The 18,548-nt window shown below is 42.1% G+C and overlaps 1 protein-coding gene across 2 annotated transcripts; it reads left to right on the plus strand.

The window, feature by feature from the left end:
* Nucleotides 1-1,438: 1,438 nt before the first annotated feature.
* slc6a6a (solute carrier family 6 member 6a) lies at nucleotides 1,439-18,254 on the plus strand. Of its 2 annotated transcripts, none has more exons than XM_037265840.1 (15): nucleotides 1,439-1,587; nucleotides 6,692-6,921; nucleotides 7,008-7,142; nucleotides 9,999-10,233; nucleotides 10,330-10,462; nucleotides 10,686-10,820; nucleotides 11,328-11,431; nucleotides 11,572-11,696; nucleotides 13,748-13,860; nucleotides 14,033-14,170; nucleotides 14,488-14,590; nucleotides 14,906-15,006; nucleotides 15,101-15,271; nucleotides 15,755-15,909; nucleotides 17,994-18,254. In XM_037265840.1, exons 2-15 carry the CDS (start codon nucleotides 6,693-6,695, stop codon nucleotides 18,028-18,030), a joined length of 1,914 nt encoding a protein of 637 aa, XP_037121735.1. In that variant the 5' UTR covers nucleotides 1,439-1,587; nucleotide 6,692; the 3' UTR covers nucleotides 18,031-18,254. The 2 variants fall into 2 exon arrangements, with proteins under 2 accessions (XP_037121735.1, XP_037121725.1); XM_037265830.1 differs by lacking the exon at nucleotides 1,439-1,587 and adding an exon at nucleotides 5,112-5,255.
* Nucleotides 18,255-18,548: the final 294 nt, after the last annotated feature.

Genomic DNA, 18,548 nt, shown 5'->3' on the forward strand with positions numbered 1-18,548 from the left:
AAAAGTCCAAGGAGCGTTCTGTCAAGGTGCTATAGTTCCTCTTGCTGTCACGGAGTTCCCTGCTGACAAAAGCAATCTTGGCAAAGACTTCCTCCTTGGGCCCTTTCCCCTACATGGTCTCATACAAGGGCAGCATGATGTGAGCTCCCTTGGGAATGAACCGGTTGTAAAAGTTCACCATGTCCAAGAACTCCTGCAGGGACTTTACAGTGGTGGGGGGTGGAAAACTGGCAACGGTGTCCGCCCTGGCCAGAAGGGGGGTGGCTCCCTGTGGCGTGACATAGTGGCCAAGAAAGTTAATTGCTGAGAAACTAAATTGGCACTCGGCTGAGTTGCTCGAACTACAGCCGGAGGTGTGTCAGGTGGCCATTGAATATGCACTGGCCATCAGGATGTCGTCCAAAAAGAACAGGCGCTGAAATGTCTGCGCTGCCCCCTTGAGGCTGAAAATCACCCTCAGAAACTCGAAAAAGCCAAAGGGTGTGACGACTGCTGTTTTCGGTACATCCTGAAGATGTCCAGGTCTGCACCAGGTCGGCCTCGGAAAAAAAGATGGTGGCCATGCCAGGTGGGTGGAGAAGTCCTGCACGTGCAGGATGAGATGCCAGTTCAGGTGACGAAAATTGCCACAGGGGCCCCAATCACCATCACCCTTGGTCACCTCTACAGCTGCCGGGAAGGTGGACTTGGTGAAGTGAGGTCAGGAAACTCGGTGAGCGGGGGTACGTAGCAAAAGAAACACATCAATAAGGTGACAGTTGGCATTATTCTGATTAAATGCACAGAGAAAGTATGCACCCAGCAGTGGCTAGGATATAGAGACCATTAAAAAGTCCCCGCCGAAACACCATCCACCAAAACACACCTCCACATACCTGGTGGTGTAGGTAGGCGCGCCATTGGCCGCTTCCAGCAGGGGTATGTGTCTACCGGCCATTGTATCTATTGGCTCTGCTGGCAGAATACTGCAATGAATAAATATTTTTCAAAGTTTACAATAACTTAACCCATCAAGGTTATTATTATATTGTGCATGGGAGCCTGTGTTCCCCTAGTTGTACACACACCACACTTTGAGAATCACTGTATTATATAATGGAGCCACACAGATTTTTTGCTATTTTCTCACATGCGCCACAAGTAAATTATTAAATCATCAAAACCAATACAACTGCCAAACTAAAATGGATATTTAAATAGAATACTGTTTTTGAAAATATAATCCATTTCATGATGGAATGTAAAATATTTTTACTACTATAAATTTCCAATGGATGATGATGATGATGACGATGATGATGAATAACATTTGCTACCATTTTCTTTTGACTGCTGTCATTTGTTTTTTTCCATCAAGGGCAAATATGCGATGATGATTTTGGGGGGGACTCGGTGAGTCAGGTGCGCTCGCGGAGACTGTCGCTTTAAGAGGTTGTTGCATGGAGAAGCTGGTGATTTTCCACTCAAACTGATATTAAGGCAAGCGGCTCCAACGAGCGTCATGGTCACGCGGGAAAATTGCTTTAATTGTTTCAATCAACGTTGAACGAGGTATACTTGACGAGGAGCAAGCCGCCCCGCGGACAGGTAAATCATTTCTTGGGTATTTCCACGTGAAGCCACAAAATGGCATTACGACGAGTACATCATGACATTTAACGGGACGAGGAATGAATTGTGATTTTGATGTGATGCACATCCACGTTGCCAGTCTTTGACAATAAGACGTCATGTTTTATTTGTATGTTGCTGTTCAAACAAGAAAGCTTTGCTCATTGATCCTCGTTCATTTCCATGTGAAGATGAGAGCACAATGTTAGACAAGCATCTCCTCACTGCTACTTTTTTTTTTTTTTTTAAAGGATAAAAGATTAATTCGTCAACCAAATCAATGACTGACTGCCTTAATTCCTCGGACCCTACCTAGACTATGATTATTTGAAATGCCCAGTTACTCTTTTGCTAACTACAAAACCTTGTCATGATATAACCTGAGTTATCCCAAACTGTGAGCTTTTGAGTGTTTATTTTTAACTCCTTCATCCAACTTGCAATTCAAATTCATATCATTTGGCACAGTCACACAAGGTAATTATTTGATGCATGTCATGTATTTAAATAAGTGTGTTTGTGTGTGATCTATGCATAGAGCAGTGGAAAAATATGACACCACCCTTGAGTGATAATACGTATAGTTAATTGAAGAGCTAGCCATCTTCCATGGCTTTTTTTCAATTGTTCAGTTAAAACAAGGCATTCCATGTTTTCTTTGTCAAATTTTAGTGCACCTGTAATCATACAGCCAGCTATAGTTAACCCCCAAAGACAAACTAGGTGGTCTGATCATTTTTGGGCGACTGCAGTTTTACTTTTCTTTACCCTTACAATGGCAAATCTCCATCAAAGCGCTTATTGTAGGCTTTTAACTCCCATTCTTATTCTAGTCTTTTTTTTTCTCTTTAAAGAATTATACACGACTGTGACGCTCATCCTCTCTCTGCATAATAGTGACTGTTAAAATGTTATATAACAAATGTAGTCCATAGAGCATGACATGGGACAAAATGCGATGGATTATGTTGTCATGCAGAGCTTAGAGAAGTCGAGCGTGTGTGAGAGAGAGTGTGTGTGTGTGAGAGTGGGATAGTACTTGTCATCCACCGGTTCTTGTTCCCCTGTTAAACTGTGCAAATCCTGTCCAAGACCCTATTAGTTAATAATTGATGGTCACACGCCGGCCATTGTGGACTCACTCCGAGTGGCGTCTAAACAGACTGGAAGAAATTACATCCGTGTTTCCTTTTTGGATATGTTATTGGCTCATACTGGACGTGTTTACAGAGCACAGATGATAAAGCACGTGTTGTGGCATTATGGAGGACAAGGATTCAAAGCGCTTTGCATTCCAGAGCAACATTGAATGTCAAAGAGTGACGAAAGCATATCTTTGTGATGCGTGAGTGTGGAATGGAAAATTCAAGGACATTGTGTTGGTAGGACTTTGAGTGCACCAAGAGTAGCGTACACCACAAGTTGACACAGACTGTGTTCCGTTAGACTGACAGAAGGTCCGTTAGTCCGTCACTGACGAAAACTTATTTTGCAAGGTGAGGCCAGGCCACTGACAAACTCAAATAAAAGGCATGCATTGATTAAAAAGCTTTAATTTAAGCCTTAAGTGACTAAACAAACACTCTACTGGAATTTTTAGGCTTGCATGTTTGAAAAAAAATGTTATTGCAAAGATAGAAATCATTTTCTAGTCACTATCACTTTTTAAATGGCAAAACGTTTCCACGATGTGTTGGTATGAAATATTATTGCACAGCTTTTCCATTACACATAAGGCAGAGCTCATTAACGTCATGACACATTGATACAAAACATTCAGTAGATAAGACATTCTTATGAGGATATGTTTTTCCTTCTTTTCCCTTCCCTTTTCTTCCCTTCCGTATTCCTGCTTGCGGACACTATAAAAGCTTCTGATCTGGAGTCTGACCTTGTTTCATCTGCTTATTGTGTACTGACTGCCGTAAAACAACCCAAGATCTTGCAAGTAAAGAACCAACTCCGCATCTTTGTTATCTTTGCTCAACGACGAACATCTTGAACAAAACTCAACAGAGCAGATGACCACAAATGTCCTACCTGTGTCATCATCATGTTCCCTCGGGTGCACGCATGCAGCCAAATCTCATTAAAAACGTAATTAATCTTAACGGAGAGCGGTCCGTTTACAGACGGCACAGAATATGGATGATGAAATATAGATTTTTATTTTTTTTTATAAAGACCCACCCAATGGTTTTAGACATACCTAAGTGAAAATGCCTTCCAGAAAACTGATGATGGATGTTAGGTTGCCAGGCCAGTGACGAATTAGTCGCTTCTCTGCCACCAGGAATTATCCTGGCACCTAATATTTGAATACATTATGGAAAAATCTCTATCAGAAACATTTACATTGACCACTTTGATATTTTATAGCCGCTAACGGCTTGCTTGAAGGAATCGACAGGGTGAAGACTGCCCCCTGTGGTCACACTTTGATTGATTTATTATTTATTTCCTCTGCCTGGCCCCGTTATCTAGGAATTCACATAAGAGATACGAGGGCAACTCCACAGCAAAGTTTAACTTCACCGCAGAGCATGTTTGCAAACGGTTCGGTCACCTTTCACACAAATATTGGTGACGATACATGCAAATATAACGTTAAGAAAAATGTTCCGTTTAATTTTTGATTTACATGTCACAATGGTAAACAGTAAATTAAATCACACAATGTAATGTGTATTTTTTATTATTAAGATAAATTGGAATTGCTTTAAAAAAAGGTGGAGCCCATTCCATGCATCCAACCATCCATATTCAGAATTTTCCTCACGAGCCTAACCCAGCCGTCATCGGGCAGTAGGCGGGGGCACCTTGAACTGGTTGCCAGGGCGCACCGAGATAAACAACTCACAACTATGGCCAATTTGGAGTGCTCAATCGGCCTGCTATGCATGTATTTATAATGTGGAAGGAAACCCACGCAGGCCCGGGGAGAGCATGCAAACTCCACGCAGAAAGGCCAGAGTCGGAATTGAACCAACAACCCACACTGTGAGCCAGACATGCTAATCAGTGCGCCACCGTGCCTTCATGGGCTAAATGGATTCAATGTACAATTGCTTAAAGCAGTAGCGTCGTCAACCTTTTAAGTGTACCAGGAATAGGTTTCGCATAAAGACACGTTTTGACGGAAGCTTTGTTTTATTGCTCATTTGAAGATTCGCCTTGACATAAGCGAGGCACAGATGGATGCACCTATTTTTTTGCAGTCTTTCTGTGCAGCCAGCTATCAAATGGCCCGCGGCTCGGTATCTGTCCAAGGCCTAGTGGGGGCGACCCCTGTCCAAAAGTATTAGTTCAAGCCAAACTTTGTTTTCCCTCACCCCACTTTTATCTTCTGCATCTCTAACTTGAATTAGAAGTGTGTGTGCGTGTGTTTGAGTGTGTGTGTGTGTGTTGGGGGTGGGGTAGGGAGAAGTGGAAATTTACAGTCTCCCATGTTTGTACCTGAGTTGTCTGTCAAAGCAAGGCTCCGTCCAATCCCTGCTTTGGATTTAATTGTCTTTAGCCGAGGGGCGGGCCCTGCTGTCAGCTCCACTTCTAGTGACCCGAGCTGGCATAAATACACTTAGTACAGAGGAATGGTGACAGCTGACGACGACAAACTTTGATATTGTTGCAGCCATGAAGGAAATGTAAGTTTTATTTTATTGTCTTCAATAGAGTGTGTTGTGTTTAGGGGGGAGTACTTGTCATTGTTTTTTTTTTTTAATTATTTTAATCATAACAATCAAATCATATTTGTTGAAAGGTTATGTGGATAATTTAATTCAGACATCTACTGTGTTCTTGAATTACTTTCACAATCCGACAGATAGAAATGGTGGCTTCTCCAAAATGGCAAAACTACTTCAGAAGACTCAATTTGACAGATTTTAATATTTATTGATGCAAATGAATCGTATTAAATCCCAAAGACAGTTTGATTGAACAGCACAGCCAGCGTCAGCGGTACCAGAAGTCAGGCGAGCAGGTGCAGGAGCAAAAGAGAGGAAAGGCAGCGAGAGGATGAGAAATGGTGTGGGTGCGATCCAGTTATGTAATGAGGCTGGAGAATGAAAAGCCACTCAGTTTGACTTGTCATGCATAACAAGGAGGTGAAAAAAATGCCAGAAAATAATGACACATTGCTCACACTTGGACCAAGGTCTGTTGAGGTGAAAGAACTTGTCGATCCCAGTATGAACGTGGAAAGTTTGACGAAGGGTTGTAAAATGTTATTTATGGTCGCCTTGCTTTTATTTCATATTTCACAATATGTTTTGACCCACCGGCAATGTGAGCTCTTGCTGGTCAGGAAATGGAATTCTGTGCCATGTCAATTAAGACATTTTATCTTTCCTAGAAAGTTACATTATAATGATTGGCCTTGGTGTAAGCTTGTGTGTAAGCAGGCTAGGCGTTATCTTCCTCTCTAAATTTGGACCTATGAGTGCTGTGGCACAAGATAAATGTCAACTCTTACTGGAAGTGCATATTATGTTAATTTAATTCCCTTGCTATTCAACCATGGAAACCGGATTAATTAACCTTTTTACTAGTTGATGGCGATTGGAGTTGGATTGATTTTGAAAAATAATCTCGTCAGACCCCTCCCCCCTCAATATTATGATTTTATCCAATCAGTATATTATAAATAAAACTATAAACGCATATAAAAAAATAAGCCTATTGATACAAAACTTTTTTCTCCCTCAAAACTGCAGCTTCTCCAATTTGAAAATCGCATTCTACTACGTTCCAATGTCGGTTTGAATTTGATTCTTATTAAAAACGCAGGATGGCGTCACGATTCTACCTTTCCAATTTATTTAATTTGACGAGGCTTGCTTCAATTTAACTCTGCCACCCAAACATTTCTCACGTCTCGAATGACCTCGGTGCATCAGATGCTCAGATTAGCAAGATTAGCGCCATGCCAGGGAATCTCACGTACTCAGTGATTACGCAGCACTCTGCAACGCAATCAGGAGACGATATTATCTCCCTAATGCCCGGCGCTTCGTCCCGCTCACCTCTGCCTTCGTCCATTTACTTACTAAGCACGCGCCCTCTGTTACGTCGCCCGCAGCATGGCCCAGAAAGAGAAGCTTCAATGCCTGAAGGATTTCCACAAGGACACGTTGAAACCCTCACCGGGGAAGAGCCCAGGCACGCGGCCCGAAGATGAGGCCGAAGGCAAGGCTCCGCAGAGGGAGAAGTGGGCCAGCAAGCTCGACTTTGTTTTGTCCGTAGCCGGAGGCTTCGTCGGATTAGGAAATGTCTGGCGTTTTCCTTACCTTTGTTATAAGAATGGTGGAGGTAAGTAGGAGATGTCCAAAAGCCAAAGTGGTTGAAGCGCTGAGAAGTTAACTGATCAGCTTTTGTCCGGTGTCTTTCTCACCCAGGTGCATTCCTCATCCCTTACTTCATCTTCCTGTTTGGGGGAGGGCTGCCAGTCTTCTTCCTGGAAGTGGCACTGGGCCAGTACACCTCTGAAGGAGGCATCACCTGCTGGGCCAAACTCTGCCCCATCTTCACGGGTCAGTCCAAATACTTTTCTGCCTCACTGCTGATCAGATGTTTGATGTCACTGACCATCAGTAATTCTCAGCCACTGTGCTGGAGCACATTCGGGCACAGTTTCTCCAAGTTTGAGTTTCCATCCCAAAATTCAGTTTGAGAACTTTTCTGGCTGTCAGATTACCGCAACGCATAGTACATTTTATGCTATCCGTGGCAAATTTCTCGGGACAGGGACATCTCTAGGCAAACCCAGCAGAGAAGACTCAAGCAGGGTAGCTTTGTGGACAGACTGTGGCAACACCTGTTCGAGGAGTGCCGTGTTTTCATCAATGCCGTTAAAGAGTAGGAACTGTAGCAAGCGTCAAAGCACTGTGACGTCTGTAAAGCTTCTCAAACTGGTGTTAAACTGCAGTCGGGGACAGAAAAAAACTCACCGCTGCGGATTCTTTGATCCTCATAATTATGGAATCCAGTTGTGGGCCAGATTGACCAATTTGGCGGGCCAGATCCAGCCCAGGGCCCACCAGTTGATGATCATTGCTGTTAGAGATTCACTGTTGTATTAGGAGCTCCTAATATTGGGGGTGGGGTGGATTTCATTTTTTCATTGTACCATGAAATCATGAAATGTCTCTCTGGACCACTAAAGTTGAGTCTCTGCAGATGGGTGACACCTTTCCTCAAATCCCCCCAAAATTAAGAGATGATCATTAATAGACAATCATTCTTCAGCATTGAAGATGAATTATCCGGTGAGCACATACCAAGGCTCAGATGATGCATTGCAGCTTGTGTGTGCGTGTGATGGGTTCTTGGTTGTCATAGAAACAGACAAGACAAAAAAAAAGAGAAGTTGCCTAGCAATGAGCACTGCATGATGTGTTGCCACTACCCTGTTTGTTTTCACATTGAGGATATTTCTAAAGACGAAGGCACGCTGTTTTGGTCAGGTTTTGTTGTGGCCTGTGATACAGAACACGTAGAGTGTAGGCACTGCGCCTACCCTTTCTCTGAGGCATAGTGGCCGTCTCGCCATTGGGTACAAAAGCCTGCACGTAGCCACAAAGTGGCCAAGCACACGTCATCAGTCCCCACCTCGAGAGCTTTTTATCGCCCCTGTCACATGCACATGGGTTTGCATTTGGCATGATGAGGTGTCAAAGTGATTTGTATAAAAATACTGTAGGGCAAGCAAGAGGGGGCAAGCAATTCTTTGTTGAGGTTCACAGCAAAGTCATCCAAGAATAGCACAAAATCAGAGAGATGCTTCCCCCTCGTTGACCTCATTTATGAGAATGGCTATCGGTAGTTGTAATGAGTTGCTCAACAACAGCGCTTTGTTTACACGGACGTCTTTTTCGATATCTAGTTGTGCTGTGGACCCTTGGAACATGAATAGCTCACTGGTAGAACAATGGACAATTTGTCCTGAAATTTCAATGCTAATCTTGTGCAGACGTTGATTAAGGGCATCAAAACCCTAACAAAATGAGATGTGCTGTGTCTGTTCCAATTTTATGTTTTGTTTGCGCATGTACCCTTTGCCCCAGATGTCGGTGATAAGATGATAAGGGAAACCGTCATGCAGAAACTGAAATGAAAAAGAAACGTATTCACATGACCAGTACTCGAGGATTTGTTTTTATTTACAAATTTGTATTATGCATAAATGAATAGTTGAACACATTGAGTTACTATTTGCCATCTTGATTTTGGGTAAGTTCAGAAATCTGTCTTCATGCTCTAACAAAATTCCCGTTATATCCGGACTATAAACCGCACAAGCTAAAATGAGTGGAAAATCCCGTATAAGCCGCTCCAGACTATAAACCGCAGGTGTTTTAAATGAAATGTGCTCATTTCTATTACCTGTATTACTAAAACAAATCCTCTTACAATATCAAAAATTCATAGATAAGTTGCAGAGTTCAAAGGTTGCGCAAAAAGTAGCAGTTTATAGTCTGGGAATTACGGTAATAAGCTCGTCCTCGTGCTACTGTGAAGTTTTGAGAACTGAAATAAACAATAGGTCTGTAAAATGAAGCTCTGTGCAGATGTGTTAAAAAGTGTGGAGAGAGAATGAATGAACAGATGGTGTCCCATGAACATTCTGTGCCTGGAGCGGATGACCTTATACACAAGCGGACGCTGCATGAGTATATCATCCTTAAAAGCTTCACGTTGAATATAAACATGCTTACATACTGCACAGGAAATCAAATATGGAAGAGCCGCTTTTACAATGGCTCAAATCAATAAAAAAAAAAAAAGTGTGTGAAAGGTGTGGAGCTGCATAGTGTCAAATCCACAGCAAATTATCACTCGGCAGCTGTTTGGTTTTATGGTTGCCGCTGACAAAGTTAGCCGCAGTGGAAGAATTTGGCAACTTAAGAGCCAAACTTTTCCCCGGCGGCTTTTGGAGGACGACGACGGAGCTAAAACGAGTCACTATCTGGCAAGACAACTTGACTCGTAACGGTAATGTCAGAAGTCACAGCACATCGACATTTTATCAGGTTCACTTTGAGAGCTTCCGCCATTCTTCATTGCACGGTTCCCTGCGATGTTGTGGAAACATTGCTCGGAGCTTCTGGTCCATATGATAGCATCACGCACTTGATTTTGGATTTGGCATCTTCATAGCCGTGTCAAGTGTCTTAGCACCTACATTCAAATTTGGTGACCGTGACAACTTTCCATAGGTGCTCTATTACATTAGCTTATGGTGACTTTGGCTTCTATTTTTTTTTTCTTTTTCTGTAGCTTCTGGCCTCCTGCATTCATATTGGTGGATTATTTGATCAATGTATAAACTGGTGCACTTAAGTGGCAAGCACTAACGGCCCATTTAATTTCCTCTTCCTTGTCTGCAGGTATTGGCTATGCCTCAATCGTGATCGTCTCCCTGCTGAATATCTACTACATAGTGATCTTGGCCTGGGGTCTGTACTACCTATTTCAGTGCTTTCAGCCTGAGCTCCCCTGGGCCAAATGCAAGCAGCCCTGGAACACAGAATATTGTGTGGAGGACACGGTTCGGAAAAACAAGTCCCTTTGGCTGATGGCCAACGTTACCAATTTTACCTCCCCTGTTACAGAATTCTGGGAGTGAGTATTGACTGACTGGCTGTTATTTGTCAAATTCTCTGACCAGTGTCATAAAAAATGAGCTGCCAATGAATATGCAATGTGCATCCCGCGCAGACGTAACGTCCTGAGCATCTCCTCTGGGATCGAAGAAATCGGGCCCCTCAAGTGGGATCTGGCCCTTTGCTTGTTGGCGGTGTGGGTTATCTGCTTCTTCTGCATCTGGAAAGGAGTCAAGTCCACTGGGAAAGTGAGTGGGATGTGGTCTATGATGATTATTGTTTTTTTATTTGGTCTCCCCTAAACTGGGTCAGGACAGCAAAGCAAATGAACTCTCCTATAAGTATTACCTGTATGTGATCGCTGTTTTGAAAGCTCGACTTATCTTGTGCTGTATTCTGAACACAGTTGACTAAAAGGCTACGCCTGGCAATGATATAAGACAAAACTAATGGCATCTTTGTCTGATCTAGGTTGTGTACATAACAGCAACCTTCCCGTTTGTGATGCTGATTGTGCTGCTCGTACGAGGAGTGACCCTGCCGGGGGCATCAGAGGGCATCAAGTTTTACCTTTACCCCAACCTGACTCGCCTGCAGGACCCAGAGGTAACGCTGGAAATGTCTTTGTGCGTTATCCACAAGCAGAATTTAATATTCAGGTTACAAGTTGGGGATTGTTTATGGACAAATCTTGCAGTTTTTTTTTTTTTTTTGCTCACATTTGCAAAGAATTATTCAAATGAGTCCAAAATTAGCAAAAGGGAATTGTCAATATTTTTTAATATTATTTGTTTCTGCATAACAACACTTTTTGGGGGGCTGCTGTTACAGATTAATTGCATTTCAATTTGTTTCAATAGAGTTAATTAATTTGATATATGTTTAGCCACCTCGGGCCAAACCGATATGGATTTTAGAAGTCCGAGTCTGATATTTGCGGAATAAAATTTCAATTGTCAATAATTTGGCTGTTTAGTTAAAAACTAAAAAATCTAACCCTTAACACTTACAATGAAGATATGACTTACATTTGGCAATACTCTCGTTCTGTGGTAAATTCATTTCAATACTTGGGACGTGTTAGTCACCAAGTCCTCTTGTTCCAACTCAAAGGTGTGGATTGACGCGGGTACCCAGATTTTCTTCTCCTACGCCATTTGTTTGGGTGCCATGACATCGCTGGGGAGCTACAACAAATACAAATACAACTGCTACAGGTGAGCGACAGCTCCTCCGGGAGAGGGAGGGGGGCGGCTGGGCAGTAGTGATGCGTCTCAGACGACTACGTAAAAAGAGAATGGGAACTTCGGTTCCGTCTGTGTTCATTAACAACCTTCATGACATATGTGTGACATAGGGACTGTTTGCTGCTGGGAGTCCTCAACAGCGGCACCAGCTTTGTGTCTGGCTTCGCAATATTTTCCGTCCTGGGCTTCATGGCACAAGAACAAGGGGTGGACATTGCCGATGTGGCAGAGTCAGGTACGAGGGTTCGAGGTGCTGCTGGCAGTAGCGATGGTAGGCGCTGCTGCCAAACAGAAAAGACAATTGGAGATTTAGCCCCACAAAAAAAAAAAAAAATTAAGAAACGGATCGGCAATTGCACACTCCTTGAAAAAAAGAAAAAGCCCGAAAGAACTGTGTGATTCCTGCTTCACTCTGCGAAGGGCAGATTTCACGGTGTGGGTCAGGTGCCAGAGGATTGGCTTGACATCACTTCAACAAGCAGCTTCCCTTTTGCGTCCTCGTGTCCCACATTCAAGCTGCTCGTGTCCTGTTGTAGCTCAGGGACACAGCTAAGAAGATTGGGCCTCGCGTGCAATCATTGGCCATGAGCTCCTCGCTGCCAGTGATGCTCCTCTTCCTCCTCCTCCTCCTCCTCTTCCTCTCAGTTCTGTTAACAAGCTGCGAATCGCCAGAGGTGGATGACATCCGTTTTGGATTTCTTTTCTTTTTCCTTGATTGAGATGTCCTGCCTTTCCGTATGCTCGCTGCTGTAGTTAAATCAACTCTTGCTTGGCTTCAACCCCAATGCAGTCTCGTGACCTCAAATGACACGATCATGGCTGTATGAGTGTGATGGCTGTACGTACACGGTGTTTTTATTTTCCTCTTGAACGAGAGCGCAGCGGTTTGATGATGCTTAAAACCAAGTGGACTCTTGTCATGTGACACCACACAACCTCTTTACCACCCACTTCATTTAATTTGTTCTGCAGTTCACCAAGTCACTCGTATAGCTGCTAACAGGTTTATTAGCACATGATGTCAGATACTTTGAAAAATTAATCATATGTAGTATGTGCCCATACCTTACGTCGAAATGTACTAGATGGAACAATTGCTCATTGCCAACAGCTTCTTAAAATAATCACTCTCCTATATTAGACAATTTTGCCATAATAATGAGAATACTGTAAAGTATATTGTATGTGGATTCCAAACACAATACAGGGTAGAGTTTTTTTTGCTGCTGTACGTTGGTGAAGGTGAGTTACTTAATTGTGTTTAGCTGAGTTGCCGATTGTATGTTTTTTTTTGCAGCGACATTCTCAATTCATTCTCCTCTTTCGGCCCAAAGAAAATAGTTTGCTCAATTATTTTAATCATGGGGAAGGAGCAACCCACTTGGCCGCATTTTAGCAACTGTCAAAAAGTCAGGAAGTATTCAGCTGTGTATTCTTTTCATGTTGAAGAGCATATTTGTCATACCTGTCGGGTTGTTATGCTGTATCGCTTGTTGGGTATGCATTATCTGTCTTCCTTGTGCACTGCTTTGTCAGAATTTCCATTTGTGGACTCAGTAAAGGTTTATCGTATTCTCCGGTGCCAAGTTCTCAGGATAAATGCCATACGATGGCCAGTGTGTTTTCCGACGATGAATAGGAGCTGAGTAGTTGACATGAAAGCGCTGTTGTGAATGATGGCCTAGATCGGTGAACAAAATGGGTTGCGGCTTTCCACGATATTGGTATCATCACACACACACATTGCTTTGTTCAGTTGTAAATGTAAGATAGTAAAAGCTTGAGTCATGTTTTTATTCCAGTACTATATTTTAAGATCTAACGAAGGTGGAGGTGTTGCTTAGCTCCGATGCATTTCTTTGAAGGTGCGTTTTATGGACAGTATGAGTGACTAGGTGAACTATATGACTAATTAAAACCCAAGTTAATGTATAAACGGTCTGTTTCAATGAGGCTGAGTTTGTGTTGCTTTCATTATGACTAATGTTATTATCTTTATTGCTTTCCTGCAAGTTAACACCTACCGAACACAAAAGCGTCTGTTGATATTCATAGTGACTCAGCTCGCAATGCAAACATTTTTTTTTTTTAAACCTTTGAGCTGTTCGCTAGATGAGGTCATACTTCCTGTATAGTTGAGAGGGTGACAAACCATGTTCAGCCTTACTATACGTGTATTTTTTTTTTACTCCATTATGCTTGTCGTCCAATCTTAAATTAGCCAAGCGTTGTTAACGCTGTCCTTTACCCCCTCTCCTCCCCTTCCCCAATCTGTTTTCCCTCCAGGTCCCGGCTTGGCTTTCATCGCTTACCCTAAAGCAGTGTCCATGATGCCGTTGCCAACATTCTGGGCCATCCTCTTCTTTATCATGCTGCTGCTACTCGGTCTTGACAGCCAGGTATGTGCTCAATGTATGACATACGGTAGATGGCGGAAAATAGAGTACGATTTTTTTTTACTATGTAAACATTAGTATTTTTCCTCCACTCTTGATAAAACCAAAAAATGATCATATATTAAATTGGTAAACTCTGGATAATGTCTATGAACCGATCTTTTTGCTTTTGCAGTTTGTTGAGGTGGAAGGACAGATCACGTCCATTGTGGATCTGTATCCGGCCCTCCTCAGGCAGGGTTACCGGCGAGAGATCTTCATCGCCATCATGTGTTTCCTAAGCTATCTCCTGGGACTCGCCATGGTAACCAAGGTAAGTCCTCATTTTTAGCCTGTGTTGATTCTATTTGGAGAAGCAAAAGAGACTCTCGGTCACGTCACCGACTTTCCGCTGGCCTTCGTGTTGCGACCAAATATGGCTTGCTACATTTTCTCTCCTGGCATTCTTGCGCATCCTAGAATGGAACAGTTGGTCATCTTGCACGTACTTTCAGCACCTGTTGAACTCTGCTTCAGCCGGTCGGGCACTGACATTCTTGTGCTTAACATTCGACATCCCGGCCTACCCGTTGTTTCCAACTCTCTTCAGTTGCACACACTCAGATTGATGCCACTATTCTTCTTCCCCAGGGTGGCATGTTCGTGTTTCAACTCTTCGACTACTATGCAGCCAGCGGTGTGTGCCTTTTGTGGGTTGCATTTTTTGAATGCATCGCTGTAGCCTGGGTTTATGGTAAGTGGACGTGACTTTGATTGGTTTCTGTGAGTTGTTTAGCAAAGTAATGATCCCAAAGAGTTGCAAAAACACAAATGAACTCTGCGCCCTTGTGGGTTGGGTCACACCAAGGAAAGATGGTGTGGATTTAATGAGCACAAGATCACATTAGCAAGCATAATGAACAAAAGACATTTTAGGAGATTTGTTGTACTGATGTGCAAATGTTTGGCCGTCCAAAGTAAGACTTAAGTGTTTCATTATTGTGCTACGTTTTCATATTGGAGGCCATTTCGCAATAACAAAAGATTTCCTCCCATCAATATGTGTCAGGAGTTGATAATTTTTACGATGGAGTTGAGGATATGATTGGCTACAGACCAAACCCGTGGATGAAATGGAGCTGGACCATCATCACACCAGTCCTCTGCATGGTGAGACCATCACTGTCGTCATAACCTTCCTACCATGAAACCTGGCCAATGTCAGACTTTGAACTATAAAACCCGATTTGTGTTTGCCCCTCAGGGCTGTTTTGTCTTCTCGCTGGTCAAGTACAAGCCTTTGACCTATAACAAAGTGTACAAATACCCTGACTGGGCCATCGGCCTGGGCTGGTGCTTGGCCTTGTCCTCCATGATCTGTATCCCCATGGTGATGGTCATCAAGATCTTGCAATCTGAAGGACCCCTCATTGAAGTGAGTGGATACAAAGTGGGGATGTGAGCAACATCCACATCTTTACATCCTTGCAAATGAAGTTACAGAAAAATGGTGAAGATATGGCTCTCAACGCAACTGACGCTGTAAAACTAAAAGCAACTCTAATGTCAAATCCAAAATGATTCATGACAAAGAAGTCTGTTGCATTATTTGCTGTGCAGCAGGAATAACATATTCCTGGTATTCAGGTGTAGAAATAAGTTACATGAAAAGAATACCTCTCCTTCCAGGAAGTTATAAACAATGGTGTGATGCTTCTGTCACGATCGCCGGCCTTCACCTACATTTTGCTTCATAAATAATCAGTCAGTGGTTCGCAAACATTTTACACCAAGTACCACCTCAAAAACTAATTAGCTCTCCAAGTGTCCCCAAAATATTTTTTCTGTAAATTGCATTTGATGACTCTATTGAAGACAGTGATTGCTGGCTAAATGTTTGATGGCCTCTTTCCCGCAGCGGATCAAAGCGGTGGCGGCCCCGGCAAAGTCAGGCGTGAGCTCCCGGCCCAAAGAGTACATGGTGCCGAAAAACAGCGAGCTGACTCAGCCCCTGGACCCCAATGGGAACAGCGGCTCCATCAAGCCCACCCACACCATTGTAGAAACAACCATGTGAGCGCTCTCTGTGAGAGGAATAAGATTCATGTGCTTTTCCTGTTCTTATCGTATTCGCTAACGTCGGTAGGTTTGCGTTGACCACCTTAGAGACCCTGTGGTTCCATATCTATGAGGAGAATTCTATATTGATGTGATTTTGGCTCTCGATTTTTTACCATATCAATATTGTTAATGTTTCAGCTGTCGTTGCAGTAGTTGGCACTGATCGTAGGCAGTCCAGTATTTTCCACATAGAACATGTTCAATGTTTACTACCTTTCTTCTTGTTGATTCCGGAGAGATGAGGAATTTTTGTGTCGGGCAAAGAAGCAGGAATGAAACGTCTCTTAAATTCAGCAGACTTAATGTGTTGTTAAAAAAAGGTAGGCGATGTGAGAAGATCCTCGGTGACGGCGGCCGCTTTGTTACTGAGCTAATTTGTCACATTCATCTGAATCTGAATGAGAATATATCGTTCATAGATGAGCTCACATCTGTTAGAGTATATCTTATCCATTTAAACATATACTAGACATTTTACTCTGCTTTGGTTGAAGGCCTTGGCCAAGTCTAGGTGCATTCATATGAAGCTCCGTGTTAATATAAAAAAAGAACAAATATGATCAAAATCACAATGATGAAAAAGGCATTTTAGATTATATGTATATTGCTTTTGTGACTGCAAAGGTCAGTCCCAGTGCTTTTTATTTTTTATTTTTAAAAACCTCTGCACTTTATTGCTGTTTCACCGTTATTGTAGTGTTTGTTTTGACTGGTGCAGTGTGTTGCTGTAGAACATGCAACATGTTTCAACAGGAAATATTTTACTATATAAATTGTCAAATTTATCAATGTTAATGAACCTTCGTCCATAGAACCGGTAGGAATCTAAAAAATTACACCTTGGTTCATGCATAATCCGTAAAGCAGGAGTGTCAAACTCATTTTTGTCGCGGGCCGCATCGTAGTCATAGTTTTCTTCGGGGGGCCATTATGACCATCAACGCCTTTTATTATATACAGAATTGGCTACACAAAAAACTGATGAATAATTAGGTTTGAAACTAAGAGACTAAAACTGTTCAAATATTTTTAAAAGATGAATCGTAACAAACATTTTTAGCAATATCTATTTCTTTAAAAGTGAAGACAATTTGTAGTTTTAGTATTGACAAATGATGTCGATGCACAATTTGTCTTCGGGGGCCACATAAAATGACGTGGCGGGCCTTATCTGGCCCAGGGCCTTGATTTTGACACCTATGCCGTAAAGTAATCCTGCAAATAGAACTGTGCTTTCACAAACCCCCCCCCCCCCCAACAGCTCATTTCAACAGCAGACATTCTTGATTATGCTTCGTTTTTAACATTGACTTTAGCCAGTTGTATAGTAGAATTGCAATTGTTTGTAAATCACATATGCCTTTTGTAACAATTTTGTACATCATACAAACATCACGACTGATTGGTAACAACTCATCAATGTGTTTTAATTGTGCAATATTCAGTGTAGAAATGGCAACTTGTAAATGTTCAATGTTATGAATTAACCAGAATTAAAATGCAATACTGTATTCAAAAAAAGCAACAACTCATAAATGAGTCGAACTTGCAGTTTCATCCACTAAAAATCTAAATGTACCAAAGTATGTAACTCACATTTGTCTACGTTTGGATACACATTGCATCATTTCCACATAGACTACAATAAACACTTTCTTGGACATATTTGATCATTATTTTCTACTATATAATTCAATTAAAATAGATGTTTTATTACGTAGATCAATTTATTTTATGTGGAATACTGTACAGGGAGAGGAAGAGTTGTTTATGAACCGTTTTATAACGCACGCTCATTGTGGTGTTTTTATTAATTACGTTATGTTTCCCAAGTTTGCACAGGTATGCTTAACATCATCAAAACTGAGTAGACTATGGAGTGTCATAGTAAAAAAAAAACTTTGTGAAAAAAATACAGCCTGACCACCAATGAGCAAATTATTAATGCTCTTTGACAATTGCCATGAAAAAATAGAAGAGGGATTTGCAGAGAGATTCAAAGTTTTAACAGGAAATATTTTGCTGGACTTGTACAGGAAACGTAATGGAGAAAATGGAGGAAGTAAAGATTGATACAGTGTCCGGAGCAATGAGACACAAGAGGAATAAATAACAGGCGCAGTGATGGACAGACAGCTCCACCAGCAAATCCATATTCATCTACTTCATGTCCAGATCAGCAGCGAAAAACCTCCAGGCAGCTTTTTGGTAGGCCGCAAAGTAACTACTTTCTTATTCGGGCACCAGGATGCCATCATCAGCACCCTATCCTACAGAAAATGCCAAGAAAACCAAATGTACAATGAAAAGGCCTACCTGCTCTATTCAGAAACTTTGTGACATACCTTTGTGAAAGTTCTTTTAACAAATCTTAGTCCATTGTAATCACGTATTTATTTCAAATGTAATGTGGCAGAGTAAAATGCTGAAAACAATTCTCATTGTTCTAATACTTCTGGACATAAATAAGTCAACCAGCGCAGTGGCTGGCCTGATAAAGGGCTCTGCTTAATGTTCCCCTCCTATTTTAAGTACCACGTTAATCTTTATGGGAACCTGTTTTCACCCTTATTGTCACTCATACAGCCCTT

This window comes from Syngnathus acus, chromosome 2, assembly GCF_901709675.1.
Source record: "Syngnathus acus chromosome 2, fSynAcu1.2, whole genome shotgun sequence".
In the NCBI taxonomy this organism is placed as follows: domain Eukaryota; kingdom Metazoa; phylum Chordata; class Actinopteri; order Syngnathiformes; family Syngnathidae; genus Syngnathus; species Syngnathus acus.

Bases quoted from the DNA above. Each gene is read 5' to 3' on its own strand.
- slc6a6a (XM_037265830.1), top strand. The intron at 6,922-7,007 runs GTAAGTAGGAGA...TTTCTCACCCAG, and splicing joins TTGTTATAAGAATGGTGGAG to GTGCATTCCTCATCCCTTAC. The intron at 10,821-11,327 runs GTAACGCTGGAA...TCCAACTCAAAG, and splicing joins CTCGCCTGCAGGACCCAGAG to GTGTGGATTGACGCGGGTAC.